At 39.2% G+C, this 25,152-nt stretch overlaps 2 protein-coding genes across 4 annotated transcripts; both read left to right on the forward strand.

Moving 5' to 3' along the window:
- Nucleotides 1-649: 649 nt before the first annotated feature.
- LOC146697379 (zinc finger protein 462-like) lies at nt 650-15,076 on the forward strand. The gene is made up of 11 exons (XM_085476089.1): nt 650-787; nt 1,113-1,177; nt 1,263-6,196; nt 6,293-6,558; nt 7,138-7,256; nt 7,614-7,742; nt 7,883-8,126; nt 8,628-8,770; nt 8,873-9,096; nt 11,500-12,718; nt 14,699-15,076. The coding sequence occupies exons 2-11, from the start codon at nt 1,168-1,170 to the stop codon at nt 14,845-14,847; spliced, it is 7,437 nt and encodes a 2,478-aa protein (XP_085332215.1). The 5' UTR covers nt 650-787; nt 1,113-1,167; the 3' UTR covers nt 14,848-15,076.
- A 1,989-nt stretch (nt 15,077-17,065) lies between these two features.
- On the forward strand, nt 17,066-24,680 carry LOC146697380 (solute carrier family 75 member 1-like). 3 transcript variants are annotated; one of them, XM_085476090.1, is made up of 13 exons: nt 17,066-17,208; nt 18,343-18,524; nt 19,068-19,164; nt 19,275-19,378; nt 19,507-19,665; nt 19,849-20,040; nt 22,063-22,165; nt 22,264-22,375; nt 22,461-22,569; nt 22,689-22,779; nt 23,705-23,752; nt 23,848-23,937; nt 24,054-24,680. In XM_085476090.1, the coding sequence occupies exons 2-13, from the start codon at nt 18,372-18,374 to the stop codon at nt 24,155-24,157; spliced, it is 1,362 nt and encodes a 453-aa protein (XP_085332216.1). In that variant the 5' UTR covers nt 17,066-17,208; nt 18,343-18,371; the 3' UTR covers nt 24,158-24,680. The 3 variants fall into 3 exon arrangements, with proteins under 3 accessions (XP_085332216.1, XP_085332217.1, XP_085332218.1); XM_085476091.1 differs by having other exon boundaries at nt 18,346-18,524; XM_085476092.1 differs by lacking the exon at nt 17,066-17,208 and having other exon boundaries at nt 18,435-18,524; nt 19,307-19,378.
- Nucleotides 24,681-25,152: the final 472 nt, after the last annotated feature.

Here is a 25,152-nt window from a genome sequence, read left to right on the forward strand (position 1 = left end):
GTGATATTGGTAAAACAAAGCTTTTCTTGCTTTCTTTGTGACCTGTGCAGCTCAGCAAGCATCGTCACTGCAAGCACGTGGCCAACTGCCTGCGATAGAAACCGAGCCTGAAAAAAGGATTTCTGTTATAAGTTTTTAATAACAATAGCGCCCATTTATTTAAATATGCGGTGCTATATAACACTTACAGTATGGAGGATTTGTTAATACCCTTCATTGGACATTATAATACCTATATCGCCGGCCATAGAAACAGAAAACAACACCATCACAAACACAGAAAAGACTTTTAAAAGGGGGGCTTGGCGTTAAGGCATGAAATCTACGCACTTCCGGTTACTGTTTCCCCAGATTTCACAATGAACTAAGCGTGGAAGTAAAAAAAAAAACAACAACAAAAAACTCCATACATTTTCGTGAATATTAACAAACACACATTTTTTTAAATCAAATTGATAAAATTAAAAAAAATACAATTAAGAAATCCTAGTTCGTATTAAACCAAAATATCCTGTCGTTATATCGAATCTCGTGTAACTGCTGGAAAAAAACATTATAACTGATATTTTAATTAATTACACAGCGGAGGTAGTTTTCAGGTAGTTTTATTTTGAAGGGTTGGTGAATTCTACGGAAGTGAAGATGTTTTGTTGCGGTGGCGGAAGCACAGGCCAGGGAGAGTCACACTCGCGGGAAAAATGGCGGAAACGTGTTCCGTGTTCATGCGACTTCCAGCAGCGGTTCAAAACGGTGCCTCCTAAGCCTTGTCCTGTTTTTGTGTGCATGCGTGAGTAAAACCTTGCGTGCATCGCGCACTTTAGCGAGTTGCACATTTCGGCATTTTGTTAAAATAGGTAGGATCTGTTTATTCGGTTGACTCGTTTTACGTCTCCTTCCTGTTGAATATGCTACACTGAAAGTTAAATAGAGGTGTTGAGTTCTTTGTGCTGCCATATTTAAAGATAATATTAGCAAAGCGTACAATCTCGCTCTCTCGCTCTCTTTTTTAAGTATTCACTTGTGTGTATAACTTAATAACGGATAACGAAGTAGTGTCGGATTATGTTGTGCTGCTTCTGTGCCTTGAGAAAAATAATAATCTGTTTTTTCAGTTGTCTAGGTGTGTCACTTAATGTGTAAGGCTGTGGGTTAAAAGAGGCATGCAAGATGGAAAACGGTATGTATCACAGAGGTATGCAACGTCTTTGTGAATAGATACTGACCTATGCTGATCTATACTGGTCTGTTGCCTGCCCCCTCAGATACAGTGGAGTGCTCCACCTCTGGCCACATCAAGCAAGTCATCAGCCAAGCAGTCACTGAAGAATCCCAAGTTAAGGCTTTCCATTGTAGTCACTGTGTGCTGGTCTTCAAATCGAAGGTGTACCTTTTTGAACACCTCAACAAGGTGCATGGCCTCAATACAGAAATTTCTCTCAGAGAGGCTGGTTTATGCCCTGGGACTGACAAAGCCAACACAGAGAACAGCAGCAGCAGTTCAGGAGATAATTTTAAATGCCAGAGGTGTGATTTTAAAGCTTGTAGTTGGGATGGTTTAAGTGAACACGAGGAACTGTGTCACAAAACTTCAGAAAATCCTAACGTGTCAGGAGGTGTCAGCATTTCAGAAAACCTCGACAGCACTTTAAGTGTCATTTCAGCAAACCAGAACAATGAAGCTGCAGGAACATCGGAAGATCCATCAGTTCTTTCAGATATTTCTACCTCAGAAGGGAAATGCACGTTAAAGGACCTGAAAACCTACAAGAGGCCATTGCAAACCATTACAAAGTACTTCTCAGTGTCATCTGAATCAAATGCAATGACTGCTGAAAAATTAGCTGATGGAACCAAAGGAACTATCATTTTGCAGGAATCTCCTTCAAGCTCCTGTCCAAACAGTAGTGGTGTGTTCAAAGTCACAGCAAAGTCTGTGATAGATATCACCGGAAGTAAGTCGTACCATTTTTTGCACACTGACTTGACTACTGATTTGACACCATCTAAAACTCCGGAACAATTCAGAAAAGAAACTGTTCCTGACAGTGCTGTGAAGAGATCCAGTGGTAAAAGTTTAAAAAGTCATCCTGTCAAAAAAGCCAAGTTGGATAACGAAGAGATGCTCACGGAAAAAGAAAATGAAAGACAGCAGTCATCCAGCAGCAACGAGTTTTCATTTGAAGTCAGCGAAGATGAAGACGAGGCAGACGTGGCAAAAGTGTATTCTTGTAAACATTGTGACTACAGTGACGTGGGCATCAGGCGAATTTCTGCCCATTATCAAAGTGACCACCCTTATATCAGATACAATTCTGTCTACATTCAGGACGCAAGTGATCACAGTGCCACCTTTCGTTGCTTGGAGTGTCCAGTTGAGTTTTTAAGCACAGCTGACCTCAAGAGGCACTACTTGGAAAATCATCCAGATGCCCCAGATGTATTTGCCATGAAATCATGTGGCCTCAGTTTGGTTTTCAAATGCTTTCTTTGTAAATTTACTACCAATCTATTGAAGTCTTTGAAAGAACATTACAAGGCAAAGCATGCAACATATGAAGTGGAGAATTCCTTATTGTTCTGCAGATATTCAATGTCTGAATCCCAAAAGGAATCGTCTCAGCTGAGTTTAGAAAAATCAGATGGAATTTCTACTGAGCGTGCCCACACATCCCAAAATTCTTCTTCTAAAAGAGCAGACATGGCCTTGTATAAATGCCAGAAATGCATGTTTAGTCACAGGTCAGTTGTTGCTATGCATGTTCACTACCAAAAAAGCCACCCAGATGAAGTAATCACATTAGATAAAATCAAACAGTCAGCTTGTCCCACATCACATGCAGCATCAGAGATGACATCTGAGAAGTGTTCAGATTCTGTGATTGTAGTAGATCATTCAGAGACCACACCAGAAGCCTGTAAGAATCGTTCAGAATCTTCCCAAACCACGAAAGGGGAATCTTCGAAGTTTCCAACAAAATCCAGTAATGAAATTACTACTGGACTGGACATTTCCTCATCCAGTTTACCAAATGAAACATTTTACTGCCAGTTCTGCAGTTACACAAGTACCAAGGTTAAGAGTATCCTTGGTCATCACAATGCAAAACATTCTATGGATGCACCAATAGGTACTGATGATGTCCTATGGTATAGTGCTGAGATGCAGAAACGTCAGAGTGAATCTAAGATGTCAAAAAGTCCTTCATCTTCCCAATTTAATACTAGTAAACAAGTGAAGATGTGTAGGGAAAAAGAAGATCTGTATAAGGAGGATTACACAGCAGATGCCTCAGAAACAGGAGAGAGACAGAACAAGTCCTACGCATGTCCAGAAAACTTGTTTTATTGCCACAAATGCAACTTCGGAAATCCGTCTGTAAAAGGAGTAATTAACCATCAGGCCAAGGTTCATCGAAAGTGTAATTCCAGCACTAAGTGTGTTCTTGAATATACAGCTTTAATCCATGATGAAATCAGGAAAGCAAATGCAAAGGATTCCTCTTCTTCCCATCTACCTCTTCCTATAATAAATGAAGGCGAAGAAAAAGCTTTTTTTTGCCACTTTTGTAACTACAGGCATAGTACTTTGGATCAGGTAATGCGCCATTACAGCAAAACACATCATGGATTTAAGGCGAAGCCTTCAGAAATCCTTCTGCATACATCTAAGATCCACGATCAGGCACAGAAATCTCTTCTAACATCCACTCAAAATGAAGAAGCTGCTCAGGAAATCCTCAAGATGAAAATGAAAAAGAAAAAAACAAAGAAGCATTCAAAATCTTTGGTCATTTCAGCAACACCCTCAGTGACAACCCCACACACAAAGAGGTCCCTGAACTGTTACTCATGCGCATACAAAACTGACGTGATATATGCTCTGAAGACGCATTTAAGGAAAATTCACAAAGTAAAGCGTACAGTCACAGATATTTTAAGATATTATTTTAGACAAGGATCATTAGAGCGCGGCTATTATTGTGAATTCTGTGTTTTCAGACATGAAAAAGCTGCAGCAGTATATGAGCACTACCAGGAACGCCACCTAGGACGTGTCCCCTGCGTTGAGTATGTAAGTTCTCGGTTATATGCTGGTCCTGGAATGGTCCATTGTAAAAAGAAGAAGCCTGATCTAGAGCAGAGTGGAGGCAGTGGCACTGAAAACAGATTGCTATCCCAAAGATCCGGACAAAATAAAGCTGGTTTGTCTTGCAAAAGATGCTCTTTTAAATCTAACTCTTTGTCAGATCTGGCACACCATTACCGAATGGTTCATCCTTTGAGTGCAAAACTTTCCAAGAAAACAAACGCAAGCTGGCGGGTGCAAGACCAAAGTGACAGACCTGGCTCATTTGACTCCTACCAGTTTGGTAAATCACAGGATGAAGCAAAGGCGTCCTCCACAGTGTTCAAGTGCCTTTACTGCTCTGCAAATTTTAATAGCAAACACGGTCTCCATATTCACTGTGGAATGAAACACCCGGAAGTTGTAATCAAAAAATTTGAACAAGAACAAAAACCAAAAAAGCAGCTCCAAAAACGTCTGCATGTCTTTAAGTGTCCGTATTGTACCTACGTCAATACCGTTTATCAGGGTGTTCTCACTCACTGCCAGATGAAGCATCCCAACCTCCCATCCAGGGCCGATAGTCTCCATGTGGATATGGTGTATGTTGAAAATTTGGACGAAACCCGGAAAAGCAGTCCTCCTGGTGAGACTTTGAAACTTTGTGGGCACATGTGTAAAACCTGTCCCCAAATCTGCGCAACGCTGGAGAAACTGAACAAACACTGCGAGCGAGACCACAAGAAGACTGGTGCAAGCACAGCACAAAGCACGGCCAAACCTGCTCCTAAGCCATTAGTTAAAAGTAAAATACTTCTATCTAAAGCCTACAGTACACATGGATCTGTATCAAAGACTTCAGTTTTAAGCAAGAAAATCTATGCCGTGATCAACTGCCAGCACTGTTCTTACACATGCACCACCAAACTTGCTCTTGGTCGCCATTTGCTTGCTAACCACAAGCATACTATTTCAAAGGACTGCGTATACAAATGTGTGCTGTGTTCTAAAGTTTACTTCAGGAAAAAGCATCTTGGAGGCCACTATGCAGTGACGCATGGAAAGGAGGCTTATTTAAAATACTACGTGCCCATATACAAACAGCCTCTCAAGAAGACAGCGCCATCGCCGTTTGAAGACCCATCAACTCAGCAACAAGAAAAAGCCTCTGAGACATTGAAGTCTAGCATAACAGCAGAAGAAAGCCTCTTGATCTACAAGTGTCCAAACTGTCCATATGTGAATGCTAGCTACCACGGGACCCTCACTCACTGTCAAATGAAGCATCCAGCAATTGTAGTCCGGGCAGATGAACTTGAGACAGGTGAAGTCTTTGTATCAAACATGGTCAATTGTACTTTAGGAAAAGGTTCTAATGAAAGAGGGTACTTGTGTAAAAAATGTTCACAAATCCATGGATCACTGACAAAACTCAATGCTCACTGTAAGAGGGTTCATCATGACACAGAAGTGTATGAGCACACAGACACTGAAAGCCAGCCGGTTCACACATCTCAGGGCTCAGCATGGGAGGATGCCTCTGTGAAAAACAAAACTTCGAGAGAAGTAAGCATTGCGGAAAGTAGACAGGCTCCACAAACGGAAACTCCTGAGGCATCCCCATCAACTTTGCTGTCCGGCCTCCGCAGCAACAAACAGTTGTACAAGTGCCAGATGTGCACCTATAAAGGACTGTATCGAAAATACCTCCAGTGCCACTACAAAAATACTCACAAATTGGATGCAGTCAGTATTTACAAACTTCTTGAGAAATATAATAAGCGTAAATGGAACTTTCCCAGCAACATACTTAAATCAGGCAACAGCACAAAGGTTAAATGTTTGAAATGTCCAGAATTAACATTCAAGTCGTCGCAGCTGCTCATTGACCACTATAGTACTTTTCACCGCTCAGAGTGGAAATTGGACTTTACTGTGTTGTCACTAGGATCGACGAAAAAGAAAACCACAGGGGTTTACAAATGTGACCACTGCAACACACAATTAAATGGGATTAGAAAGTTGTGTTATCACATGGATCGCCACAGAGCAAGGATGCTAGAGAAGGCCAAGGCTGCGCAGAGAAAGGAGTCGCTTATTAGCACAACACTAGAGCAAGAATCCAGCGAGGTAAGTTGACGCTGTAATTCCTGTCTACGCTCTTTGTCTTCTGATCTACTCATGTTATTTGACCATTGCTGTGATTTTTTTTTTTTTTTTTTCCAGCCCTGCAGGCAAGATGAAACGACCACATTGGAAACTGTGAACGAGGTTAATCGTTGGAACGGGACACCAGTACAGAGCGCCGCTACATCAGAACTCTCTGATGTACAGCAGCCAGAACTAGAATCGAATGGAGACAAACACACGTGTAGACAGTGCGGCCGGATGTTTATGTCATTGAAAGGCTTGCATTCACATGAGCACAGCCACGCAGCCCTGGCAGCCATCAAGAAATTGGACAATAGCTCCACATCTGGATTAAAACACAAGTAAGAACTTTGGGCTTTTTTTATTGTTAAAAACTAAACTAAAAAAAACGTATTAATAATGCTATTAAAGCAGTCACCCCATTTTGCCACGCTTTTTTTTTTTTTGTGGGCTCACTTAAAAAGTAACATAGCCAAATGGAAATTTTAGCAGTTGGTCTTGTTTAGTCTGAAAAAGTACAGTGCCTATCTGGGTATTGGAAAACCTTTGCAGAAAAGCTTCTTTATCTCAACATTTTCACTTCCTGGTTAAATAAAAAGTTAGACTCCCCTTTCCCGCTTTCCTCAATTCCACCTCTATCCACTCCTGTATAACTTTAAACTGCACAAGAAGACCGTTTCCTCATAAATCGAAACAATGGCTTTCTGACAAGAGAACCAAAGTCAAGAAATTATACCTCCTTTACAGATTTTAGGAGTTACTTCATCTACTCTCTGTTTGACTAATGTATCTTTCGCAGGCTTGTTGAAATTGAATTTTGATTGCTTTGTTCGTTAAAGCAAGTCCCAAACACCCCAAGCTGTATTTTTTGTGAGAGTTGAATGATTGTGAACCTTTTTTTTTTCTTTTTACCTCACCAGCATTAGCAAATATCTCATCCACAAATCTGGAACTCTGAGACCTTTTCTGTGTAGTTGCTGTACCTATCGGACAACAGTCTTTGGCCTCTGGAGGAGTCATTTTATGAAAAAGCATAATGGTAAGAACTCATTTGTAAGATCACCAGTGGTATCTTATGAGCATTAAGTGTCAAATGCATTGACTTTGATCTGCGAACATTGATTTCAAAATCACCAGAATTTTTAAAATTAGTCTTTTGTTGTAGATTATTAGCATAAGTTTTCTGTATGCTGGATTTGGTCAAGTTAATATGAGTTGTCACAGGTGCATTTTATATTAGAAGCTGACTTTAACTGTTCAGACTGGGATGGTTTTGGCTTAGTTTTAAAGACAGCCACATCTTTCACAAGAAGGGGTTTGAGAGATTTCGTGTGGCTTTATGTCTGCGTTTATGTCTTTCCTTTTTCATTTGGTTATTCTTTTGCTGAATACTTAGATCTCATCATGGCTGCAGCTGAGACTGAAGACAAAGATGAGAGTGAAGAGAGGTTTAAGGAGTCCTCTAATTCATCAGAGAAAATGAACAGCTTGCCTGAAATTGATGAGCGACCTGAACTGATTAAAGGCAAGTCATATCTCATGTTTTTTTGTGTGTGTGTGCGTTTGTTTGTTTGTTTTTTAAACTTGGTCTTGGTTTTCATAAAACAAACAGTTTTTGGTTTTGTAGCAGTACTAACAGACTGTGGGTCCTTGAAACTTTGACAGGATCTCTGTACTTGGAGCCCCCAGATGTGCGGCGCCAGTTAAACCACTACACCATGATGGCACAGAGCAGCATCAAATCTAAAGTGAACGTGCAACTTTCAAAATTACCTGAGAACAGCGTGCTTCACTGTGAGTTCTGCAATTTCAGCACTGGACACCTGTCTAGTATCCGGCGGCACTACCTAAATCGGCATGGAAAGAAAATCCTCAGATGTAAAGACTGCAACTTTTTCACAGGTTTAAGGTAAGGTGCTGTAAGAGTTTGTATTTTGCTGTGTACAAAAGATTTTTGGCCTTTTTTTTTTTTCTTTAATAAAATTTAGTGTGTTACTAAAAATCTGCAAATTGTAATTAATACTTTTAATTCTGCATCATCACAGATGTGCAGGATCTGACTAGTTTCTATAGTCAGGTGACATAATGCATTCCTGGTTTGCCTCAAGCAGGAGACACAAATCCCTTTGGGGTGGCATCGGGAAGAGAACCTGGCATAAAAGTGTGCTAAATCAAACATGCCGCGCTATCTGCTGTTTGAACCCTTTTTGAAGAAGAAGCTTCTTTTATTCAAATTTAGACATTGTTGTCAATTATTTTAGATGTATGGAAATAACTTGGATGAGTGTTATGAGGTATTTGACTTGACAGACATCTTGAATTTGTCATTTCTACTCATTACTCAACACGAGTTGTCACCAAACACTGACAGATTTGCAATGTTATCACTGATTTCTCCTGTTGTCATTAGGAAAACTCTGGAAATGCACATGGAGACGGGTCACTCTACCTGCCAGTCAAAGCCTACTCATCAGAAGGACCTCTGCTGCCCTTTCTGTCTGTACCAAACTAAGAACAAGAACAACATGATTGATCACATTGTCTTGCATCGTGGTATGTTGGAGCATTTGCAGGATTTGTAGGAACGTGTTCTGCTTTCCGATACCTGACGCTGTCACACAAGCATTCCCTTTTTTCCTTTTTTTTTCTTTACAGAGGAACGTGTAGTGCCAATAGAGGTTCGTCGCCCCAAACTGTCACGTTACCTTCAAGGCATCATCTTTCGCTGTCACAAATGTACTTTCACCAGTGGCAGCCCAGAAAACCTGCATTTGCACATGATGAGGCACGATGACATCAAACCCTACAAGTGTCGGCTGTGCTATTTCGACTGCACCCGGCTGAGTGATTTGGAGGCACACCTGAGCGATAAGCATCAGGTCAGGATTTCTCTAAAGCCTTCTGTGCATCCTTGGAATTCCTTTGGGTCAAAAAACGTTGTTTCTTTAACTGATGGGCTGACGGTGCTCTTGTTCTACACACTGCTGTCATAACCATGAAGATTTAGAAAATCAAGAGAATATGAAGTTGAATGAAGAATGAAGTTATTTAAGCCTATAAAAAACGTAAGCAGCAATTAGATGTCAGACGTCAACATGTCTGATATTTGAAGGGAGTAGCCAACGAAAGAGAGTGGGAGCATACATCCTAAAAATATGAATAGATATAAAAATGAACATAAAGAATTCATCAGAATGACATTTTTAAATGTCAACCATGTATCTTGTTTAGTAGCACTGCATCACTTTCACAAGCTACATATAGACAGTGGACTTACTTTTGCAAAAGAATGGTTTTATTCACATATCACATTCGCTATGGAGACATTGGCACTGGGCCATTTGATTCCTTTAGTCTGAATGTTTTTGTAGTCCAAAAACTTTGCCACAAATCGGTTTAATATTGATTAAGGTTGTGTCTGTGAAGGTTCTCAGTCATCCAGGTCATTGTAGTCTAAGGAGCTTGGAAAGAAAAGCGTCTGGACTTCTTTGAGTTGCTTGAAGAGCCAACCTTTACATGGAGGAAGTGGAAAGAAAGGCTCTTGGCTCTTTTAAAGGGAGAGTACCCAGCCATTGGTACAGATATGTAGATGGCACCTGGGTCAAAATCAAAAGACAAGAAGTGGAATCCTTATATCCTAGAAGTGGAATCCTATAAAGTCAGCAAAGATGCACAGAAAAGAAGATCAGACACCAGCGAGGGAGGATAAGAAAGACAGACGCAACAACATTGTCATCCCCTATGTAGCCGGTGTATCAGAGAAACTCAAGGTTCTCTCCAAGCACGACATCCCAGTGTACTTCAGACCCAGCAACACACTCAGACAGAAACTGGTTCACCCGAAAGACAAAACTCCTAAACACAAACTTAACAACGTGATGTATGCTGTACAGTGCAGCGAGGAATGCCCAGACCTCTACATCGGCGAGACCAAACAGCCACTTCACAAGCGCATAACACAACATAGAAGAGCCACCTCCACTGTACAAGACTCAGCAGTTCATCTGCATCTAAAGGACAAAGGTCACTCTTTCGAGGATGCCAACGTTCACATTTTGGACAGAGAATACAGATGGTTTGAAAGAGGAGTGAAAGAAGCCATTTACGTCCACTGTGAGCGAGCATCTTTGAACAGAGGCGGTGGTTTATGACACCAACTGTCTGCCATCTATAATCCAGTTTTGAGATCCCTTCCCAGATGCCTTAACGCCCACTCACATCCTGGGCCATCTGACCTCAGGAAATCACATGATAGGGTGGGGCCAGGCTTCACAATGAGCTCACCCGAAACCCTGGCTGATTGTGACCCACACCCGCTTTTACACCTTGGCTCATATGATTAGGTAGAGGATCATCAGGGGGTCCTTTGTCCCTCTGTGGGGGGAAACTCCCACTGGGTTTAAATCTGGGACTCTCCACCATTTGACCCTTAGAACTGAAGAAGCTTCTCGGATGAGAGGTGAAACGTCTTCAAGCAACTCAAAGAAGTCCAGACGCTTTTCTTTGCAAGCTCCTTAGATTGATTAAGGTTGCACCTAATGGAGTGATGCAGTGCATATCCTACCCCAATTCCTTGGCTATTGAAAAGTGCTACATTTACGGGGATTAAACCATAGGTAATGTCAAAGATGGACATGGACAACTACTGTGACATTATCCGTTGGTTTCTGAAATTGTGTTTTGATACCCCAAGATTAGCATTTTCACCACAACCATCTTAGTTTCAAAGAATAAGATGTGGTGAGAAGGAGAGGGACTGACTGTGAAACTGCTATCTCTATGCAGTAAGCAGACAAAAGATAATCCAACATTTTTAAGCAATTTAAACATGATTTGCAAAATAGTTGTAATAATGTTTTACCACCCTGGGGCACCTCTGTCAGTGCGCCCCAGGGTGGCTGTGGCTACAATGTAGCTTGCCATCACCAGTGTGTGAATGTGTGTGTGAATGGGTGGATGACTGGATATGTAAAGCGCTTTGGAGTCCTTAGGGACTAGAAAAGAGCTATACAAATGCAGGCCATTTACCATTTTTTTTATTCAGTATGCCTCCAAAATCAGGGACTAAGCCCATAAACTCACCACGAAAGTGTTTACCATGTCATGTCTGGCTTCCCATAAACTATAGGACTGGGAGTCTTATCTCAACCCCATAACTCCAAGTGTATTATATTGGATAAATGAGTTTTTGAGGCTTCTACATCATCAGGGCCCCACCCTCACCCCAATATAATGTGATGGAAAAGTGTATCATAATTTGGACCTTGATTCTGTCTATGCAGGTCGTGAGGAATCATGAACTCGTGGGTCAGGTGAGCCTTGATCAGCTGGAGGCAAGCGTTGGTAATGTGCCAGTAACAAAAGAGGAACAGTTGTCTAACATGGACCAGCTCAATGAGGACAGAGAAGATGTAGAAATGGAGGACCTTTTTGCAGACTGTGATGAGGTTCCACAAGCTGAGAACCTGGAAGAAAACTATACCACAGAGAAAAGTGCACTCCAGATCAGGGAATGCCAGGAAACCAACGGAGAAAGTCCTGGCCAGACTTCCGAATCAGGCATTCAACGTGAAAATGCAAAACCAAACTCTACTGTCCAACAAGAGCTGCAAAAACAAGCGGAGCTTGTGCTGCTAGAGACTGCAAGAGAACAGGAGACAGGAAATGTGGAACAAAGTGTAAGAGAAGTGAAAATTACAGATACCCCATGTGAGGATTACGGCAATCCAGAGGAAGAGAGGCAGACATATGAAAACCAAGCCCAACCTGAATTCACAGAATCTGGAGACAAACAACAAATGGAGACAGGAAATGATTTCAAAGTGGATGAAGAAACACCAGCTCAAAAGCAAGACGTTAAAGCACTTGAGCATAAAACACTGAACATTGAGGCAAAGGTAGAAGATGACATACTGCGTCATATCTTACAGTTGGCCAATGATGACAGCAAGATGCATAACAAGGCAGATGAGGGTAAAACGGTCAAGATGGAGAAGGGCACTGAGGCAAGTGATATCCCATTAGCTGAAGAGAGCAACTTCCCTTTGTTCCAGAATCCAAAGAGTCAAGTTGGTATAGAGGCAAATTCAGCCTTAACAAAGCTAAATGTTGCACATGTAAATAACACGAGGACAAAGGAGAGTTTAAAAATTGAAAGACATATGTTAACCCTCCCGCCCACTTGTGCACGACTTAAGATGATCACCGGCGATATTTTAGGTGTCTCGTTTACAAAATTAAAGCGGGAAGAAGTGCACACTCAGCAAAGCAGTGAACAGGAACCTAAACCTTGCACAGAAATACCAGTACTTGAGAAAGAATGTCTGAAGAAGGAAGTGCACTCTCCTGAATGCTTCAAGGAGGAAGAAGAGAACGGTCCTTTCGAGCAGAAGCAGAACCAAGAATCTGAGATGCTCACAGAAGACGAGGAACGACACCAAGATCAGGCGCCTGGTGACCACAACGGGATGAAGGATGATGATTGTCTGCAAGAGCCTGAAGGTAAAAAGAAATTATGAGTGAATTAAAATATTAGTTTTTGTGCATTTTTGTAAGCAAAACACATATTTTAAGTACACTTAAAAGTACACTCTTAAGTACACTTTAACACTTGTTTAAAGTACAGAAAAGGAGATGGTAAATGCAGATATTGGGCAACATCAATGATAGAGTTATGAAAATAAAAGTGCTCCCTCTTTGAATTGTAAGGTTTTATGTGTCAGGACTTTAGATAAGTACAATTAAAGATGAACTATTATGTAATTAATAATTTAACAAAAAATGAGCCAAAATGCAGAAGCAGTGTGGAAAAACTAAAAAAGCCATCTTTGCTGCGTCTATAGGATGTAAGAAGGTAAGTAACAGCCAGATGCTACAATCATCAGCAAGTATGGTGACCTCTATGAAAACAAATTGTCTGGCAGTTCATTGATCTGATTCACATGTGTGATAAAACAATGCACAAGGCGAAGATGCTCAGACAAACCAAAGAAATATATGTAGAAGAGCTACATCTGAGACTCTAAAGCAGGGGTGTCAAGCTCAGATACACAGTGGGCCAAAATTCAAAACTGGAACAAAGTCGCGGGCTAACGTTAATATTTATTGAAATATATTTATTCCTCCAGATCAAATCAAATTCAAATTCAAATTCAAATTTTATTTGTCACGTACACAGTCATACACAGTACGATATGTAGTGAAATGCTTGGACAACTGCTCGTGACCTAAAGAGAACAAAAAAGGAAAAGGCTATGAATAAGATAGGAAATAAATATGAAAAATTAAAAAGGGTAAATTTAACTAGGAAGGAATAAAATATAAATTAAGGTTAAAAATGAAATAACTGTACAACACAAATTAGAATGAAGGGTAAATTTAACTGGGAAGAATAAGATAAAGATAAATATATAAATTAAAGTTGAAAATAAAATAACTGTACAACAAAATACACAATACACAATATTGTGTATTGTGATATAAGAATGAATCTTTTCTTATGGACTCAAACACGTTTTGCTGAAAAACTGAATATGGAACAAACAAAGCTTAATACTAAACAATATATATATTAGCTGTATAATACCAGTAGGCCATCTTTGATAGTCATTTGGTATGGCTTCGTGGCCCAAATGTAATTAGGCTGTGGGCCAAATTTGGCCCGCGGGCCAGAGTTTGACACCTATGCTCTAAAGGGTTAAATAGCGATGTCTAGCAATACTGCAAAGCATCACATTTGGAGAAAACCAAACAGGATAACAGCACAAGCACCTTGCAGACCTGTCAAGCAGGGTGGTGGAGGGGCGATGATTTAGGCTCGTTTCCAATCCACAGGACTGGCTGTGCTTAAATGAATGCCTGAAAACCTCAAACTGAACTGAAGCAATGTTGTAAAGACTGATAAAGTCATACAGACGATGAATGCTGTTAAGAATGGTTCTAGAAGATACTGAATATAAGGTGTACTTACTTTTTCACACACTGCTTCTGCATTTTGGCTGAGTTTCTGTTAAATAAATGTAATATTAGTAATACATATAGTGTATTACATATATACAGTGTTGTTATATTTTCTTATTATGTGCTGATATGTAAATCCTTAGAGTTGAAACAGGGTGTACTTTCTTTTTCACATGACTGTATCTTAGTGCATTCCTAATATTAATTTGAAAAATTAAATGAAAAAAAACAGGACTGTGTGTGATTACAGACAAATCTGATGATAAAAAGTGATTCAAAAGGAGATGATCTATGTGTGTGATCATTGTTTATTTAGTCGTTCAAGCAAAAAAATATGAGAACTTCTCGGGTTTTTCTTAAGTTCTAATGGTAATTTTTTACTCTTTTTCTGAGCTTTTATCTACTTTTTTGTGATAACTAACTGTAGGTAAGTATTGGGTTGTGAACATAAATAGATTTTGAGGAATCTTCGGTATGGGATAATTACGTTGTTGATTTGTTTTGTTTTGTCCCCTCCCTCAGATACAACAACAACAACAACAACAAAAGAACCTGCTGAAGTCCTGTGCTCCTCGGTTACAGAGCAGAAACGATTTACTTGTGAGTTCTGTGGAAGAAATTTGGTGAACAGCTCTGAACTGAAGCGTCACGTCATGCGGCATGGAATCTAACAGTCTTTTCCACGTTTTTTTTATTTGGGTTTCCATTTTATGGAAAGTTCCTTCCAGTGTTGTGTTGAGTTACGCATTTTAGATTTTGTTATTCTCATATCTTATCTAACTGTACGTTTACATATTTACGTTTCCTTTTTTGTGCATTTTTAAACTTCTTCCTATAAAATGCTTTTATGGTAAAGCTGTTAAACATAGATGTGATTCAGTAAATAAAACTTTGAACCAATATGGTGAATGTATTATGTGTGACACACTGTATTTAAAATCTTTAGAATTTTTTTTGTATTTTTTTTTAAACACTAATGGATAATGGCCGTGATCAACTGTCATCAAGAGTTCATTTTTATTCCTGTAGTTTGTGCAGGGAGGTATTATTTACGAGAAGTTATTACTGTAAAATCTGCAGAAACCTCTACACTGTGAACTAATTTTACATGAAAACGTTTACATAGAGTTAAATACCACAAACTGAACCAACTTCCATAACAGAAAGTTCATTAAATGCTGCCTTCAGGTGTTGTTTGGTATTTCAACACACTTTTATTGTGTATTTTGTACTGAAAAGGAAAATAGTTGACAGTAAAATATCAGTATTTAGTTTGGTATTCCATGTTAACAATTTTTATTTTTTTTATTTTATTTTTTTTAATACTTCAATTTGTTTTGAATTTAAAGTGTGTTTGCAGCACCTGATATTTATTTTCCTCCTAGCTTAGAGTGGCGCCTTCTATGAAAGTGGTGAATTTAAACATTTTTAGTTAATTTTACCATTACAGTAGATGTCACTGGTGTCAGAAAAGGCAGTACATCTGAAGATACAGACTTGTGCACAATAGGTCATAAATGATTAATAAATGGTCCATTTTTTTTCAATTTCTTGAACAACAGCAAAAAACGGACGCAGGCTGGACCAAGAACTAATCAGGGACATTTACAGAAGACTGAAACACAGTTCAAGTTTAAAAAGTTAATGTGTTATGAGACCACGTGTGTTCATATCCTTGTATTATAAAACATGGATGCTTTGTATTAAAAGTGTTGCCCTGTAGCAAAAATCAAATAGTGCATTAAGAAAATATAATCTGGTTACAACAATAAATGTTTGATCTCAAATGTCTTGATGTAAAGAGCAATGTGCGCATTAGCTAAATAATACTGTGCAAATGGCTTACCCACCCCTATTTATTTTTTTTTAAATTTTGATGTGGATCTAGGAAATGGGTGTAGCAAATTATAAAAATGTGAAAATAGAAATACAGTATACTGAGAAAAAAGTCTGATTGGACATTTCTGATGAGCCTGAAATTCAATACTTGGTATGGCCACCTTTTTTCATCAACACAAACTGAACTCTCTTAACCTAGCCTTGTTCCCTTGAGTGCTTCTCTTGTAATTCTTTGGATGTTTGTTGACTTTGGTTTTGTTCTCTGTCAATATAATCCCACACTGCTTCAGTAATATTAAGTTCCGGGCTCTGGGAAGGAAAATCTATGACTGACTGGGTTCAGTTGTGTGTGTGTTTTTTCTATCCCAATATTCTTTCACTGCATGGGAGGTGTGTTTGGGGATCAGTCTTGTGAAAAATTTTCTTATTGCCAAGCAGATGCTTTCCTACATGATTTTCCATGTTTGATCAAAAGCTTTTTAATAAGATCCCCAACACCACTGGCTGAAATGAAACCCCAAACCATGACAGCACCTCCACCATAACCTCTTCTATACATATTGACAATTTGAACTAAACATTTCACATCTGGATTCAGCCCTCTATAAGAACTTCTGTCACTGATTTTCAGCCCAGTTCTTGTGCAATTTGGCATACTGAGCATTTTCTCCCTGTTTTCTACCACTGGCTTCTTGACAGCCACTGAAACCATTTCTGATGAGGCATCAGCGAACAGAAGATGGATTGACTAAAAGGCTGTCTTTTCAGTTTTCTCAAATTTTTTTATGACACACTCTGCCACCAGTAATGGTGTTAATATGACAATACAACGTTTGGCCATGCCACTGTTTGATTATATTCCAGTCATCAAAGTGAACTACATGGCATTACAGCTTTACTGTTTCAATAAATTCTCTAAGCACTGCTTTGACGCACTGAATCAAAAGATTTGTTGGACCACCACAGAAAAACCTTAACGAGGGAGAAAGGCGAAAATACGAGCTTACGGAGGTCACGTGAAGGCAGCATTTTCTTGTGTTTGCGTTGGTTACGACACACTCTTGTCATCCAAATGTAAGAGGACGCTGCTTCCTGGTGTGTACTCAATAATGGACTGACTGATGAGCCAGGTCGAGGTGAACTTGTCCTCACTTTGATCTGCTTCTCTGAGTCCACCGCTCTGCGCACACTGGGTAAGTTAAACGTGTTAAGGTGACATTAGAAGAAATACATAGGGAGAAAAATCGAGGAAAAAATGCGATGCTGATAAATATTGGTCAGTACCACTGGATCCAAACCATTTACATGAAGAGAAACGTGTTTTGTGCTTTTAGATGAAGATATTTGAAAGCACAATCTAACACATTTGTGTGTTGATGCTTTTTAAGTTCATACAAATTGAGGTGGATTTGCTCGGGTGAGGAAGGCTGCAGGAATTGTTTCCTCCTTCCTCCTCGACCAACACGTTTTTCTCCCTCTGTTTCCTGATTACTTACTGTAAGTAGATGTGGTTAATTAAGGGTGTCGGTAATTACACGTTTACCGGCATAAACTGGTGTAAACGTTTTGTATTTTAAACCTGTCTAGTCCAGGAAACGCTTCTTTTTACATACTAATAGCGTCCACATTTTTATAACCTTAACGCGAAAATACAGCTACTTAAATATTGTACCGTCTTCAGGTGCTTCTTTGAGTATTTAAGTGTTTTAGTATACTTCTCTAGGACACTGTAGTGATACTTACTGTAATTACCTTTGGGGTAAAAGCGACCTTCTCAGTTTTATTTCGTTTTTTAAGTTGTTGAAACCAAAATATGCAACTTAAACGATTTGATATTTGATTTAAATTGGCTCTGCTTTTTATGCTGGATGCCCTCCCCGACCCAGCCCTGGATGCTCCTGCTTATCTGAATGAATGATTATTTCTGTTTTTAACAAGTTTTCCGCAGTTGGAGTAAAATGTCAGAACACTGAGTAACTGAATAAACATTATTTTACTCAATTTAACTAAATAAAAATAGATTTAAAAATACACATGGTACAGGTACTGTACCTACACATTTAAGTGATAAGACAAATAGAGACCTATTTCAGTTACAGTTTATTTAAAAGGAAAAAGTACTTAAATGATGATTTTGTATGATTTGTACAAAGCAAGAAACTCAAGGAAATGTAAAGAAACTACTTCAGTTTGATTGGGATAGCCTACAATAGTAACTCTTTAAGGGTGAATTTCTTTTAAGGATGGCTCTGCTTGTTTGTGTTATTTGAGAAAAGTCACGAGGGGCATTTTAACACACTATATTAAAAGTGCTGCTCTTTGTACAGCAGGAAAAGAAACACTATCAGGTGGAAAAATGTCAGCCGTAAACAAATCCAAGGAAGATGAGGGCAACTTCTCCACAAAGGTCATCAAGATTGTGTTTATCATCCTGCTGCTGGACCTGCTGGGATTCACTCTGATTCTACCTCTGCTGCCTTCTATTTTGGATCACTATGCAGAAAGCAGGGTTGGTCTTTCATTTATTTATTTATTTATTTATTTATTTATTTATTTATTTATAGCAGTATAATCATGTAAAGGCACTTTTAAAATCACAGCAGATATTAAAGCGCTTTGAGTGCTCAGATGAGTAGAAAAGCGCTATATAAGAACCAGTCCAGTCCATTAAGCTGATAAGCCTGCTATACACGACAAGGAAAGAGGTTAAAAGCATTAAAACTTTGAAGGTGATTCCAGCAGCCTTATTTCCTGCCAGTGATGATCAAAGGGTAACAGTGTTTACTGAAGACATTTTTTTTGCAGTGTGAAAATTGTTAGATAGGATTTTTTTGAATGGAATTCCCTCAACGGACCATTTCTACATTGTGAACACATCCTCGAACAAAGATGGTTTTGTTTGAAGAATCTCCTCCATAAAAACTGTAACAAACTCATGAGTGATTTGATTCGATTAGTCCGTGGGTGAATCCGCCTGCTGAGTCATGGTGAAGCAACCACTTTGCTGGTATTTATACTATAGCTCTGTGATGCTTTGTTTGTGTGTGGGCAGGATGGTGTGTATCAGTCTCTTCAAACTGTTGTGGACTGGTTCCGGGAGGCTGTTGGGATTCCTTTGGAAAAGAAATACAACAGTGTCCTGTTTGGAGGTATATTGGATTAATTTTAAACATCAGATTTATTCAACGTTAAGGTCAACATTTTCAGTGTTGCAGGCTCATTGGTTTAATAATGCTCCTTCCCCCCCCCCCCCCCACAGGTCTGATTGGCTCACTGTTTTCTCTGCTACAGTTCCTGGCATCACCTGTAACCGGGGCTCTGTCAGACTCATATGGCCGGCGACCCCTGCTTATGCTCACCACAGTGAGGAAAACATCACTTTTTTAGGACTTTTTAAAGTTTTGTTTATCACTGTTCGTTCTGTAAGAAAACACAAAGCCCTTTCTCCAGAGCTGACTCATTCACATCTAATTGGGTGCCTTGTGTTTCAGTTAGGGCTGATGTCCTCCTATGCAGTCTGGGCTGTTTCCCGGAGCTTCAGCATGTTCCTTTTGTTTCGGGTAATTGGGGGCATTTGTAAGGGCAACGTCAGCCTCTGCACTGCCATCATAGCTGACCTGCCGTGCCCGAAAGCACGGAACCGAGGAATGGTAGGCAGAAATATTTGTGGTCATTACAGGAAATGTTTTGTTGAAGTGAAATTAATTAAAATTACTTTGTGTTATATTTATACATACTTTTTTTTTGTTATCAGTACACTTAGCTTAGCACATGTATTGAGAATAGATAAATAAAGTGTCTTTCTGTTTTCTGTTTCCCTCTGTTGTAATCAGGCCATGATCGGCGTTGCCTTCTCCTTGGGCTTCACTGTGGGGCCTCTGATGGGCGCCTACTTTGCTATCACCTCCAAAGCAACAGGAAATGTCTTCTACCTCACTCCAGCTCTGCTCGCCCTGGCTTTCAGCACTGCCGATCTGCTCTTTATTTGGCTGATGCTGCCAGAAACATTAACAAAGGACGTCAAGGTTAGTTAGAAACACTCCTGCTAATGCAAACAGAACTAAATGCAGTTTTAAACAGTAGACATACATTTTCCAGCCATCAGTTGTGCTGTATGGATTCCCAAAACACCCTGTGGTAGAACAAGTATGAACCTTTTTCACTTAAAGTTGACCTATTATGCTACAATTGTGTAGATTTCCATGACTCACAGTTCAAAACAGTGCTCATTTATCTTACACTGGGCTTTGTCTCAAACAAGAAGTCTTTAGCTCAGTTCTCCTTCCCTATTACCCAACAGGAGATGGGTTAGACCGCTTTAGTAATTGCCAGAGCTGTTTGTCTGAAATGACCATGTAAGGACATCCACTGTATTTGACAACATACTGATCTAACAGTAGAAAAAACAATGTAACCATATATTTGTATTGGGTTTACAATATGTTTCTCTAAAAATGATTGCTATGATTGAAAAATACATTTAATTTAGTAAAAAAGTACTTTTTTCCCATGAAGAGGAAGTATCACACACCTTAAATACAAAGTACTTCAATAAGGGCCAATATCAGTACCAGTATCAGTGACTATCTGTTTTCCAATGTTTTCAATTTTTCATGCTGAGCTAAGGTAACAGGCTGCTGGGTGCTGGACCACCCTTTGCCCTCCTTTTGAACTACTTTAATTCTTCAAGACATAAATTCAACAAGGTGCTGGAAAAACTCAGTGATTTTGGTCCATACTGACAGGAGAGCACCAAACCGTTTCAGGTGGAGATTTTGTCAGCTGCACATACATGGTGGGAATTTCACTACCACCATTTCACAAAGGTGCTCTGTTAGATTGAGATCAGCTGACTTTGGAGTCCATTTGAGTGCTGTGAACTACTTTAATCAGTCATCAGAGCATGTGCACACTGTAGTAAGATTGGGATGGTCAGCAACAATACTCACTGTGTACAAAAAATTATCCCCCACACATTACACCACCACTACCAGCCTGAATCATGATATACTGCAGGATGAATCCATTCCTTCATGTTGTTTAAACCAAATTCTGACTGCCTTAGCCCACCTGCGTCAAGATTCCACATGTTGTGCATTCTTCTACGTACCTTTGTTGTAAGTGGTCATTTCAGCTACTGTTGTGCTCCTAAAAGCTCGTAGAAGTCTGGCCATTCTTCTCTGGCTTTTGGATTTCCATCCAGAGAACTGCCACTCACTGAGTAATTTGTCTTTTTTGAGCCATAGTCTGAAAACCCTAAAGATGGTTGTGTGTGAAAATCAAAGTAGATCATCCATTTCTGAAATAGTCAGACCACCGCCAACAAACACCCATCCATCCATTTTCTTCCGCTTATCCTTATCAGGGTTGTGGGGTGGCTGGAGCATATTTCAGCTACCATAGGGAGAGAAGGAGGCGGGGTACACCCTGGACAGGTTGCCAATCTGACCAAGGCTTACTCATAGAGACAGACAACCACATTCACCCACCTTTGGGCAGTTCAGAACCCCACTAACTGCACGTCCTTGGACTGTGGGAGGAACCCAGAGAGAACCCACTCAAACACAGGGAGAACATTGCTAAACACAGGATATACTGATGTCCAATGTTTAGAGTATTTCCACCCTCTTTATTCCTTCTTCAACAGAAATTATATGAAAGTTTTTCAAAAAAAAAACCTTATGAGGTGTACTTTAAGCAATTTTTTGTCATTCCACTTAACGCATGTCTGGACAGGTCTATGGCTGCTGATCCACTGTGTACACCACCTTATTAGTAAGGCGATGATTTATGTGCATGTCTGCCAGATTGAGCAACATACCTGAAACCACCAGGCGAGGAATGTTTCAAAGAGACAGTGATCACTGTTTGGATTGAACATGTCTGATTTTTCTCAGTTTTCACCTACCCACTGCAGAAAAAATACATAAATAAAATAAAATTACAAGTTCACATAATTCTTATTGTTTCTGAAGAAACAGCATTGTTTTTTCAAATCATTATTCACTGAGAGAGAGATGCAGATCATTTTTCTTGTTCCATTTTAGGCTTTGTCTTCAGGCTGTGGGGACTGCAGGGACCTGCTGCATCCATTATCCTTGTTCTATTTTGCAGCTGTTAGTAAGAAAAAAGATCAACTTTCAAGAAACGGTGAGTAGTGTATACGCTGCATTCATCTGTGATTGTCCCGTTTATAAAGAGTGAATAAACCTTAACACAGTGCTGCACTATTGGGCTGTGTTTCACAGGAATGCAAAGCCTTCGAGTGCTGGGGCTGGTTTATTTCTGCTACCTCTTCCTGTTCTCTGGTCTGGAGTTCACCTTAAGTTTTCTTACTCACCAGCGTTTCCAGTTTACAAGGTATGAACTCAAAGATAAGGCTGTGTACTCTGAGTTTCCCTTTCAAGTCTGACAAACAGCAACCTTATGTTTTTCTCTCTAACAGCATGGAGCAGGGAAAGATGTTCTTCTTTATTGGTGTCATCATGGCTTTAATCCAGGGTGGTTATGCTCGCAGAATAAAACCGGGGCAGCACATCAGGGCTGTTCGTATGGTAAAGTCACCAACTGCTTGCATGGCAAATACTGATCTAATGCCGTTGTTGGTGTTAATGGAACAGGATAAATCACTGCACAAATGTCTACCTTACTGAACCATTTTTCTTGTTTTTAGGCAATCATAGCATTGATCCCAGCCTTTGTAATCATCGGGTTATCGTGGAATGTAACAATGCTGTACATTGGGTTGTCACTGTATTCCTTTGGTGAGTCAAAATTACTGTATTCGAAATATGCAGTAACTCAGTTTCATCTGTCTTGTCTTGACAGCACCCAAGAATGTGTAAATAAATCTAAAAACTATGTGATAAACTACTGCCAAAATACATAACAGGACAGTACACTGTTAAAATAGAAGAACACTGCCAAGAACACTTTCAAGGATGCAGTAATTAAACTATTGCTTAAGAAGACTTTGCCTGATCCAGCTGTCTTAAGTAATCCTAGACCAATCCCCATCCCTTCTCTTATTTCAAAAATTCTTAAATGAACAACTATAACATAGTCAAGAAGTCATTAGCAGAGGAGTGGTTTATCTGAAGAGTTTCAGTCAAATTTCAGAATGAATTATACTCATGTGGAGTTCCACAGGGTTCTGTACTGGGACCAGTTCTATTTACATTTTACATTCTTCCCTAAGAAAATCCTACATACATTTTCATTGATATACAGATTATATGCTGCTATATTTACAGCAAATTATGTAGCTAAACCACAGATATATCTTACAGAACAAAGGCCTGGATGTCTGGAATTTTTTTTCATTCATTTTCAAAATTGAGATAAAAACTAATGTTATTATATTTGGCCCCCAAAATTTTAGAAACATGGTGTCTAACCTGATACTTAATCTGATGCAAAGTCCATAAATCTAGGCGTTGTTTTGATCAGAATATGTGTGCATATTGAAGTAGGGATCCTTTTTTTTTAGTCTGCTCCCTAACAGGAGTGGATAATATCACTTTAGTTTAAATACTTCGTGTTATTCTTATCAAGTCGTCCTCTAACTTTTCTAAGAAGCAAAATATCAGATTGTTACTGTTTTGTATGATATTGTGCTATATAGCATTTTACTTAAATGTCCCTAAATTATAAAATTGTTCCAACGTATTATGTATCCTATTCTTACAGCGGCTGCCATAGTTGTCCCCTGCTTGTCGACTCTAGTTTCTGACCATGGTGAGCCTTTTATCAAATCAAAGTATCAAAAATATTTTGATCCTGCTATAATGTTGGTACTGTTGCTGATTACCCACTGTTGCTGATTCCTCTAGGCTCAGCCAGTCAGAAGGGCACTGTGATGGGGATTCTGCGTAGTTTGGGTGCCCTGGCCAGAGCGTTGGGCCCAGTTGTGTCCTCCTCAGGTGAGGAAACTGAAACTAAAGGATCTTTCCATATGCTGCTTTTCTCTTGAGATGGTGCTATTTGAATTATTTGTTATATATTCATATTTGTTTTGTTTTAACTGATTTGTTTGCAGTGTATTGGATTGCTGGAGCACAGACCTGCTTTCTTATCACATCGGCCTCCTTCGTCTTGCCCTTAGCTCTCCTGGGCATAGCCAGGAGACTAAAAGAGGAATGAGCAACTTAAAGACTTTTTAAAAAACCTTGTTTCATTACCTACATCAATGCAATGATGTTTACATCTTCTGGGAAAGCAAGCACTAAATTCACAGTAATAGGATGTTTACTTTTCCATGCTGTTGGCCAAAGATCAAAAAATGAAACAAAATGATATGAGAAGATGGTACAAATACCAAAAACGAATGAATGAACATAATGTTGTTTGTGTGTTCTTATAGACCGGTGTGTATTGTAGACTGGGTGGGTTAGAAGGAATTCCATGTGATATTAGTGCTCCTGGTACACAGATATTTTTGTAATGTTGTATTTTATTAATCACTAAGATTTTCTATTTTGCAAAGGATACTTTAGCATTAACACACATAAAACTTTTTGATGTTCTATTCTTTACTACAGAGAATGAAACATCAGTCCATGGCAATGAACAGTTATCTTACTTTGAACCTTTTGTATAATTTTTCTAATTCATTCTATGTGAACTACACATTAAATACTGTACTCAAGTACAGCTTTGATCAACATCTTTATGCTTTAGTATTTGGGTCTACTTAATGCTTTTGCTGCATACATTTTACTTCACAATATGTATCTAAAATACATTTTTAAAGGTAAGATATGTTTTTGATATTTTTTTTAGTATATAAAAATAAAGATTACAATCTTTATTCTTGGTAAATGCAAAAAAGGGAAATTCTTCATGAGTTTTGTTTTTTAATCTGAGTTTAACTTGATTTATTCTGAGCATAGTATACACAGTTCGATGCTTTCATATCAAGAAAACTAAAATAAATGTAAAGTCCAGTTAAAACAAAGGAAAGTGTAAGCACCATCCATGAAAATCCTTACACTCAATGTACGATATGAAAGAAACTTAAATTTGATATATTATGTGTGACTTTTTAGTCAACGACTTTGTGATTCAATTGGTTTAACAGTTCAGGTTCTTAACCAGTTCTCATCATGGGGCAAAATAACATGTAAGCACAAGACCCA

This window comes from Copadichromis virginalis, linkage group LG12 (assembly GCF_057382275.1).
Source record: "Copadichromis virginalis isolate Kocher_CV1m ecotype Utaka linkage group LG12, C_Virginalis_male_GT1.1, whole genome shotgun sequence".
Lineage (NCBI taxonomy): Eukaryota > Metazoa > Chordata > Actinopteri > Cichliformes > Cichlidae > Copadichromis > Copadichromis virginalis.